At 55.2% G+C, this 9,953-nt stretch overlaps 2 protein-coding genes across 2 annotated transcripts; one reads left to right on the top strand and one right to left on the bottom strand.

The window, feature by feature from the left end:
• Positions 1–2,419: 2,419 nt before the first annotated feature.
• Positions 2,420–4,966, top strand: N656DRAFT_766590 (TPR-like protein; the record flags this gene model as incomplete). Its single annotated transcript, XM_064813491.1, has 1 exon — positions 2,420–4,966. The coding sequence occupies one exon, from the start codon at positions 2,420–2,422 to the stop codon at positions 4,964–4,966; it is 2,547 nt and encodes an 848-aa protein (XP_064672926.1).
• A 708-nt stretch (positions 4,967–5,674) lies between these two features.
• N656DRAFT_748491 (uncharacterized protein) lies at positions 5,675–9,918 on the bottom strand. Its single transcript, XM_064812955.1, has 3 exons — positions 8,605–9,918; positions 8,446–8,543; positions 5,675–8,385 (listed from the first exon to the last, which is right to left on the bottom strand). The coding sequence occupies exons 1-3, from the start codon at positions 9,512–9,514 to the stop codon at positions 6,010–6,012; spliced, it is 3,384 nt and encodes a 1,127-aa protein (XP_064672925.1). The 5' UTR covers positions 9,515–9,918; the 3' UTR covers positions 5,675–6,009.
• Positions 9,919–9,953: the final 35 nt, after the last annotated feature.

Genomic DNA, 9,953 nt, shown 5'->3' with positions numbered 1-9,953 from the left:
CTCAGTTTGCTCAGTACTGCCCTCCAACTGATCTCACTGATCACCTCTAAACATTCGTTGCTTCCTGATTCGTTCCGTGTGAAGGTGCTCAGTGTGCTCAGTTCGCCTGGCGACTGAGCCCACTGATCCCCTTAACGTTACCCTTGTTTCTTGAGTTCCTTGGTGATTGGTCCGGGAGCTGCCGCCTGTGCCCCGCCGGGTTTCTGGCATGCGGCCTTCCTGTTGGCTTAGTTCGTGACATATAACTACAATATCCCTACCCTAGTAAGCTTAAGCTAATGGTCCTATCTTTAGGATCTTAATAATAACAACGGCTTCCTTACCAGATACTAGTATTATAAAGACCAAGCTAAGAATTTATATAGTATAGAAGAGGTCAACAAATACCTCGTCGAGCCTATAAACCGGTGTAGGATATATACGCCTAGTAGGGAGCAAACTAGAACCAGTACCTACACCTAGTATATATAGTGTAGGACCTCCTATCGATCCTCTCAACGTCCTGCTAGTGCGAGCGAATTTTCAGCTTGGCTAAGCTCATCCTGGGAATTTAGCGCTAGAGAATGGACAGAGAGACGATTTGTATACTTGAATGCCTAAGGAACTGGCTTAGGGAAGTATGCACTTGTTATTAGCTTTATCTTTGTTGGCTGACGTTGGCTAATGGTTTGAATGGCTGGGAATAGCTTCCCTATATAGGAAGACGGAAGGGCTGGGCTGGAAAGGAGGGCTAGGCTGAAAAAGGAGAGCCGGGCTGGAAAAGAGGGTTGGGTAGCCTTGGCTGGATTGATGGGCCCTGTGTGTAGTAAGGTAGTGCGTTCTGACTATTCCTGGGCCAATTCGCTCAAATCTGAGGTCTTTTCGAAATCGCGTGCGTTTTCGGGTCGGAATAACCCCTTCCGAAGGCCTTGGCAAATGGCCAATTCCCTGCAAGCCGACTTGTAACCAAGCTAAATGGGTGGAAAAAAGAGCCAAGTAAGCCAATATGAGGGCGTGCTTGACTTACTTGACTTATTGGGAGCGCTGATAGAGATACTGAGATGCCGAGATGCACCTCCATTCCTCCAATGCGATTGATTCAAGGGCCGCGCCGAAGCGCTGCCGCCACAGTGCACGACAATGTACACATGTCGCGACGACTGATTGGTGATAGCACAGCCTGCACAGACGGGAAGACTGTGATTGGTGTTGGCACACGCGCCATGACGCAGCAACATCCAGTGGAGCAGCCGGCTTCTTCCGTAACTGCCCCTGGGAGGCTGTGAGGTTCTCATGGTCCAATGAGCAACCTCTTGGGGCAGCTTAACCCCACACTCGACCCGCCTGGCCGCCTGGCGACTTGCAGTGGCCACCGTGCGAGTTGATCGCTTTTTATTCGGCTGCTTCCACGTTTGGACTGCGGCGCGGCATCAAGTGATAATCGCAGCAGCCACAGCGCGTCCATATCTTTTCAGGGGGTCTCAAGAGTACAGCAGAGGGAGCTGTTCCCGGTCGACTAGGCATGGTTTCTGGCCTATTGGAATGCTCGTCCGTCCGTCTTGACATCCCGTGACTCATTTCACAGTTGAAAACTTGAAGCTCGCTCACACTGGGCAACTATCGCGCCTTCCATTGATCGCATATAGAAGGTGCCATGGGCGTCACCACTCGCTATGGGCGAAGCATTCGCAAACGGCCTTGGCACAGCAAACTTGCTGAGGCATCTCGACAATGTGACAGCTTCGCTTGAGGGGTACAACACCATCTCAGGCCCGGAGCCGAGCGCGACGGATCTCCTAGAGCAGACCAAGGACCTTGTTGCAGTCACATCTGAGCTTGACAACCTATCAGTTAGAGAGCGAAGGCGTTACTCTCAGTCAGCGTCTTAATCGGCCGCCGATCTCGTCCAGCTTCATACCGTCTGCAATTGCACCGTCGAAGTGACGCAAGAATGCGTGGGGTTTGTTGAGCCTCTTCAATCGAGCGTTCAAGACATTCTTCGTGAACGGGATAGTCTTGGGTACACTCCTGATGGTCATCGACTTGGCGACCAAGACTGGTACGATGACATATGCGAGGCTTTGAGGATTCGGACTGGCGTCCTCCAGATTCTGTTGTCGGCGACCTACCTACTGCTGCACAAGAACGACAAGGACGATGCAGGCAAGCTTTCGACCGAAGCATGGTCCCTCGCATCAAAACTGCAGTATCAGATCGCCTTCATCAACCCCAAGCTCCATAACTCCCGCGAAAGAAACACAGCTGTGGTACGTCAAAGCCCCGGAGATGTGCTGGCCGTGTATCACTGATAAGTCGAAACCAGCTACAAAGAGCAGTGACAGCAGCCACTAGCGCTACATTAAATATACCGACATCTCTCAATAAGCATTTCCTTGTGGGTAGGTCCACTAAAAGCTCCTATACTGGGCGAGCACGGCAAATGGCTACACTGAAAGCTGCACTGGAAGACAGCACTTATCCTGGGCAAAGGAGGTTTGTCATCTATGGCCTAGGAGGTTCTGGTAAAACCGAGCTTGCGATAAAGTATGCCGAAGAATATCAGCGGAACTACTGGGGCGTGTTCTTTGTGGATGCTACTTCCCGAAAGACGGCGTCTAGGAGTTACTTGGAAATCGCTAACGTGGGAGGAGTCGAGCCTAATGAGAAAGCAGCCAAGAACTGGCTGACTACCCAGGTCCTTCCCTGGCTTCTCATTATTGATAATGCCGACGACGACGAGGTCAATATTGAAGAACTTCTTCCAGCGGGAACACAAGGCTGCATCCTGATAACGTCGCGGAATCCGGCCCACAAGTCACACGGCACCGTTGGCGAAAGATACTTGGAACTCCAGGCCATGGAGGCCGGTGAGGCCAACGAACTTATACTCAAGGCCGCTGAGGAGCCGTGCCCATGGCCTGAGACCGTGATAAAATCGGCTAGCGCCATTTGCCATGCCCTGGGGTTCCTCCCCTTGGCCCTGGTCCACGCTGGAAAGTCCATTCTCCTCGGCCTCTGTTCTTGGGCGGGATATTTGAAATTCTACGAACGCCAAGTGGAGAGAATCCGGCGCCGTCGGCGCGAGAGTGGTTCGGGTAGAAGTCGGTCTGAGGAGAACAGCGGCAGCATCGCCGTCTTCTCCAGCTACGAAATTCTGTACCAGTCCCTAGAAGCGTCACAGAGAGAATCGTTTCAGGATGCTGTTGAGCTTCTTAACGTGTTTTCCTATTTACATTTTCAGAATATTCGGCTCGACATTTTGATCCTCGCAACTACGAATCCTCTGAGGGAGGCATCAGTAAGGGAAAGGGAGGCACAAGAAGCAGAAAACCTGCAGCTGAATGTCCCTCATCCAAGGAAGACATGGCGCCACTGGATGAGAGAGCTAGCTGCGCGTATGCTTGGATATCTTGATACTCCGCCACCATTGCCCGCCGCCCTGCGGAACCCCGACGGCCTCAGTGGCAGCGTTCTCGAGGGCGAGGTACACGTCCGTCTGAGTGAAGCCCTAAAGGTTCTCCTTTCACGGTCACACATCATGAAGCAAGATCGGTTAGAAGACCGGTATAGCATGCAGCCCTTGGTCCACAAGTGGGTCCGCGAGCGTCCCGATATGTCGACTTCGCAACAAGCCCTCTGGTGCCAGGTTGCTGCTAACACCCTAGCAAGGAGCATCCTGCTGCCTCCTCTCGGCGACACCGAAGACGAAAGGAGAACGAGGCGGGAACTTCTTCCCCATATAAATCATGTACGGACTTGTCGGGAACTCATCTTTCACAGGATGGAAGAAAACCGAGCCTCAAGGAGAAACAAACTCTGGCCGGTGCTGAATAGGGGCTTCAGCAGGCATGACGCCAATGAGCTCGCACGCTTCAGTCGAATATATTCTGAATGCGGACTTTTTCACGATGCGCTGGAGCTTCAGTCAAAGGTGCGGAGCTTTGTTAATGCGATGCTAGGCGAAGATCACCCTCTTTCCATCAAAATTACTCTCGTTGTGGCAGGGACCCTCTGGGAGCTGAGCCGCGCTGCCGAGGCTACGGAACTGCAACAACGCGCACATCGCATATGCGTGGAATCTCTCGGGCAAGACAATCCTATCAGTCTTAAGGTCGCTGACCTGCTAGGTTCCGCCCTGTGTTGGAAGGGCCGCTGGTCTCAGTCCCTGGCGCTCCACCAAAGAACCGTCGAGGGTATGAACACGGTATACGGCGCGCAGCATGAAACCACACTCAAAGCCGTTAGTAACCTTGCTCGAGTATATCTTCGATATATGGAGTGGGAAACGGCAGCCGAACTGCACCATCAAGCTTGGGAGGGGATGAAGAAGCAACTCGGCGAGACGCATCTTGATACTCTAATATGCCTCGAGGACCTTGCCATGGCCCGCATGAGGATGGGAGAGCAGTACCTTGCAGAATCCCACAAGATGATGCAGTTCGTCCTGGAACAGCGGACAAAGGTATTGGGGAAGGAGCAGCCGTACACCCTGCTGGCAATATGCAACCTAGGTCGAGTCAAGTCCGCGATGGGTCAGCACGCCGAGGCCGCAAAAATCATGAGCGAAGCCGTCATAATCGCCGAGCGCAATCTGGGCGAGGACCACTTTGGAGTCTTGGCCGGCAAGACGCACTATGCACAGGTTCTCGTCCATCTAAAGAGGTTTAAGGAAGCGGAAGAAATCCTCCACGCCGTCGCCGACAAGCCGCAGTACCGGAAAGCAACTGACCAGGACGGCGAACATCCGGACCGCATCATTGCGCTGTGGTATTTGATTGGCTGCTTAGAGAGGCAGGGCAAGTTCGCTGAGGCATTGGAGACCTGTGAGGGATTGGTTAACTCTTTGCAGGAGATTGGGGGTAATGGGCTGGGGCCAAAACATAAGTTGGCTTTGATGTTGCAACGCGAGATCGAAAAGCTAAAGGGGAAGATAGACGGGGAGGTGGAAACTGAAGAGGCATATGTTGCTGTTCCTGGGGAGATTTAAAGCACATTGAAAAATGGTCGTGAAGTACATAAGTTTCATACTTAAGACACAATACATAGCTTCCAAGGCAATAACGTTTACTTCTCAGGTGAAAGAGAACTCGAGACTCAAGTACAGCACAATCGACGTCAAAGGCGCATGCAATGCCCTTCTGCTATAGTCTTGTATCCTTCCATCGAGAGATAAAGCGCTTATTCTCAACAGTCACGACGTCAACACAACTAATCGACTCTAGTCAGGCCACATAGCAGATCCTAAATGGTAAGTAGCTTATTCCCTCGAGGAGATTATAAAGGCAACGTCTCCGTTGCCTTCCTTCACCACACTCCACAAGCTTCGTAGAGCAACACCAATAAGTAAGCGATATGAATGTCGTCGACACCAAGCGTATACCTACCTTTCATGTTCATAGGGAGGACACTACAGCAAAAGGCTGCTATAAGCTCAAAAGCAACCAAGCTCAGAAACAACCCTACAACAAGCATCGCCAACACCAACCAACCAACAAGCCATGTGCTACTACAGGGAGATATTCTACAGGTACTCATGCCGTTGTATGTGGCAAAGGGGGGATGAGCTAGTCGAAAGATGCCGCAGTCGCAGCCTGGGCCGCCGGTGTAGACGTAGACGATACCTGACACCCACGGTTAGATACGTCGACTGGAAATGTTACGACCACAATGAGTTCGCGTGGTAGAGGAAGGGTCAACCGCTGCGGAAATCCAACCCCTGGCTCGCCAGCCTGATTTGTCTATGCTATGCTTTATGTATGTCTGGGTAGTATAATAATGGATATCAAAACCGAGCCGCAAGCAATGCGAAAAGCTAAGCAGCTACCACATATCAGACACCACCCACATCTACTAGCTTCCTACAATACCTCACACCACCACATTACGTCTATTCATTTTATTTTATTTTGATTGATTCGAACCGCCCCTTGTATTGCCGTAGCTCGTCTCACCGGTATGTTCCACTCCAAGCAATGGCCCTTCCCTTCCTTTGGGCACACAGCCTTGGCAGAAACGACACACTAGAGCTTACTACCTCCGCCCCTGGGCCTCCTCAGCAGCCAAATCCCTCTCAACCATTTCAATCGCGCTGAGACTGGGATACCTCTTTTGGAAATTGCTGATATAGTCATCCTTCTCCGCAGCCGTCATCTCCAACAGAGTCGGCCCCTGGCCGGGCAGGTCGACGGCAAGCAGCGCCTCGGTCCCGGCAGCATCGGGACCAACACTGCCGCTACCACCAATACCGCCAGCGGGCCGGATTTTAGGCACAGAGATCCCTAGCCCAGCAGCCGTCCTGTTTGCGGGCAGCAGCGGCAAGTTCTGGTTCTGAGTCTTGGGCGGCGAGCCAGCTCGTCCGCCCGCAGCGAGGTTCCCACCACCGCCGCCGCCGCCGCCAGCCGTGGGGTTCATGCCGAGACGCGTCGGTTTTGGCGGGGCCATGGGCCGACCCGCCGCAGCCGCAGTACTGGCTGTCGTGCGCCCAGTGGCGGATGGTTCCACGGCGGGACGCTGCTGCTGCTGCTGCTGGCCAGCAACAGCACCCCTACTAGTACCCCCGGTAACCTGCGCAACACCAGGCTTTCTCGGCACCGGCGGCCGACCGTCACCACCAGCACCGCCACCGCCAGCCTGCGACGACCGGACATGAGCCGAATCCGCGTAGTGCCCATATCCCTGGGCCGTGCGTGTCACGCCGGCCGAGGACCGATTGCTCTCGTCGATCAAGCTCTGGACTTTATTCTGGATGGAGATCGCGCGGGACACGCCGCCGATACTCTTGGGCAGAGGCGTCTGACCAGCGCCAACGCCGGCGCCAGCACCGCCTCCACCAGCTGCAGAACCCGCAGCAAGACGCTGCCGGTACTCGGCCTGGGCGGCGGCGACGCGGGCCTCCTCCTGCGCGAGCATGCGCGCCTCTTTCTCGCGGCGCATCTCTGGAGTCAGGTATTCACCGTCGTCCTCTAGCAGATCACGCACCTGTCCGTCGTCGCTGCGGCCGTCCATGGTTTCGGAGCCGGCGATGGGCGTGAGCTCGCGCCGTTCCAGATCCTTCAGGGGAGATGGCGTGCGTGGGCCAGGCGGGCCACTCGAATTGCCCTCGAAGCGCTTGAAGGCGTCGCCGAATTTGCCGGAGAGAATGCCTTTGGCCCCAGCGCTGAGCGAGGACAAGCTGCCACGTTTCATATGTTTTGAGCCTCGCTCCCTTTTCTTCTGGTCAGAATCCTCCAAGGACCGGAGGAACTCGACGTTGGACTCAATGTTCCGCTCGTCGTCGCCGGTAGGAGAAGGTGGCAGGCTCTTTTCTCTCGAGTGACCTGGTGATGGCAAGCCTGGGGAAATTGACGGTCTCGGGTTTGATTCCCGCTCTCTGAGAAAGGCAAGATTGGATTCCAGATGCGTGCTAATTGGCCTAGGCTTCGAAACGACCCGTGGCTTCGTTTTGGAAGTATCTAGAGGCTCCAGGCTCGGCCGTCCGCCTTCCAACGACGGCCGCGAAGAGGACGGGTAACGCGTGTGTGCTGATGGCATAGAGCCTTGGAACGATGTCGTTCGCGCACCTGTCCGTGATGTCATTGCTCCATCACCAAGCGCAGAAGGCGCAGTCGCGGTTACAGGTGATCTTGGCAGGCTTGCTGCACGGTGGCGCTCTGAGGTCGGGAACCGTTGGACTTGGAACTGTGGAGGTTGGTCCGGAATCGGAGACGTCATGGTTCCCGTTGAGACCATGACTGGCTTGGGAGTCGGCTGGTATAGTGGCTGCGAAGCCTGAGACGAGATGGCTCGCAGTTCGGGGCTGCTCGAAATGATTGCGGAGGCACGACTTATCTCCGGGTGTTTTGGGGGTGCAGAGGTGGATTTGAGAGGGGGCGAAACAAGGGACGGGTCAGAGGTCGTCGTCGGGTACACATTCGCCCTTTTCGCGTCGACAGACTGTCTCTGGCTCGCTTGCGCAGGGACGGGGGCTGGAGAGGTTTTCACTTGGAAGGCCTCATCCGCCAATCTTTCCGCGACTCTCTGACTGAGATCCTTGGTTTGTTGAGACGGTACAGACGAACCAGAGTCAAAATCAAACTTCTGCCCCTTGTCGTGTAGCAGTGCAAATTGATCCAGTGTCGGAAACCTTGACGAGAGCTCGTCGCCGCCTTGCGTCGAAGGTCTGGCGTCAAGGGCAGCGAACGGGTCGCCATTGGTGACTTTGCCAGGGGACGGATTTGGGCGGTTCGGCTGGGGTGAAGACTGTGCGGCGGGCAATCTACCCCGTCTCATGCGCTCAACCTCAGGGATCACCTGTTGCTGCTGGACTGCCTGCGGGGAGAAGACGGCTCCTACCGTTGGCGGTGAACGAGGATCCTGCTGAGGCTGTTCTAATCGCTGCTGGTCTACCTGTGGTCTTCCGGAATAAATCTACCGTGAAATCATAAGCGATTGGCCGGATACAAACTGAAGAATTAGTCCGCCACTTACATCTTTGACTGGAGGCTCCCGGCCTTGCATGGCGCAAGCCTCCCGGAGAACCTGGTAGATATTGGGTCTAAGCTGCGGATTCTCGCGCAGCATCCAGCCTAGAGAGTATTTATCAGCACGCAGCAAGGCGGGCAGCAGAAAAGCAGCGTGGCGGAATACCAATGAGCCCCTTTAATCTGTCCGAGAATACGGGGTAGCTGGGAAATTTGTAGCTGGCATTCAAGATGGCAAGCTGGCCCTGGTCTTCGAAAGGCGTGGTGTAGTAGCACAGCTTGTACAACAGGACGCCAAGCGCCCAGATATCGGACTTCTCGTCGATAGGCTGCTTCCTGTAGACATCTATCATCTCAGGGCTCCTGTATTGCATGGTCGTGTGTTTCTGAACATCCTCGTCCATCAGGCGGCACTCGACGACGGTGGTGGGAGCGGGCCGCGGCGGAGCCGCAGAGCCAAAGTCGCAGAGCTTGAACTTCCTGGTGGACCCGACCATGGTTATGAGCACGTTCTCCACCTTCAGGTCGCGGTGCAGCAGCGGCGGGCGGAGGTAATGCATACAGGCGACGCCCTCGGCAACATCGGCGAAGATGTTGAGGATTTCAGGTTCGGTTAGGCGGTGTTGCAGGCGCGTGTTCATAAAGTCTATGAGGCCGCCGCCGTTGCAGTACTCCATTAGCAGGAAGACCTCGTATCCACCACCGCGCAGTTCCGAGGCGTGGGAATCGATGTATGTCACAATGGCCTTGTGGCCCTTGAGCCGCTTCATGGTCTCGACCTCGGTGCGCATGCCTCGCAGCGACTCCTTGTCCGGCACCGCCACCCGCTTCAACACGGCTTGATCCGTCCCATTGACCGGCGTCTGCAGCTTGACCAGGTAGACGTGCGCAAAGCCGCCCTCGGAAAGGTATTTCTGGATCACCACCCGGTGATTCCCAACCTGGATCTTGGTGCCCGGCGAGAAGGTGCCAGCAGGCGCAGCAGGGGGAGCCATAGAGGCGGGCGCTGCGTAGGGCGCTGCATAGTTTGCAGGCCGATGCGCCGATGGAGGTACTGCCTGGCCGTACGAAGCCATGAGGCGGTTTTTGTCTGGGGAATCTAGACGAGAAAGGCGGTGTGTCCAGAGGCAGCTACAAAGCTCGGGGCTCGATCGGGAGTCGACGCAGCAATGACAGCGGGAAAGCGACGCAGAGGAACGGGGGCGGTTGTCGGAAGGGATGTCGGAAGCTATGTCGGGGAGCCACTGAGGCGGAGCGGAGTCGGGAGCCGGGAATCGGGAGTCGGGAGTCGGGAGTCGGTAAGACGACGGGCTCAGGGCATTGAAAGGAATGTGGTTTACGTGGAAAACCGGTCTATGATAAGCCAGGCATGGCCGTAGTGTAGCTGTCGTCGCACCGAGCCACGGTTGAACAGTTCGAGGTTTGGGATGGGCGATGACGACCAAGGGAAGGCCAAGACGGGGCTCAGCGCTGATTCAATGTTGCAAGTCAACCATCTCAGGTACTTCGCACAAT

This window comes from Canariomyces notabilis, assembly GCF_033297395.1.
Source record: "Canariomyces notabilis strain CBS 508.74 unplaced genomic scaffold N656scaffold_4, whole genome shotgun sequence".
In the NCBI taxonomy this organism is placed as follows: domain Eukaryota; kingdom Fungi; phylum Ascomycota; class Sordariomycetes; order Sordariales; family Chaetomiaceae; genus Canariomyces; species Canariomyces notabilis.
The sequence above is the reverse complement of the archived record's forward strand: the minus strand, read 5'-3'. Positions and strand labels throughout refer to the sequence as shown.

What these genes read in the sequence shown, in the direction of transcription:
- N656DRAFT_748491 (XM_064812955.1), bottom strand. Translation starts at nt 9,514, where the DNA reads ATGGCTTCGTACGGCCAGGCAGTACCTCCATCGGCGCATCGGCCTGCA. An exon ending in CAGATTAAAGGGGCTCATTG is followed by an intron (nt 8,544 to 8,604) that starts GTATTCCGCCAC and finishes AATACTCTCTAG; the next exon opens with GCTGGATGCTGCGCGAGAAT. An exon ending in GGGAGCCTCCAGTCAAAGAT is followed by an intron (nt 8,386 to 8,445) that starts GTAAGTGGCGGA and finishes ATTTCACGGTAG; the next exon opens with ATTTATTCCGGAAGACCACA.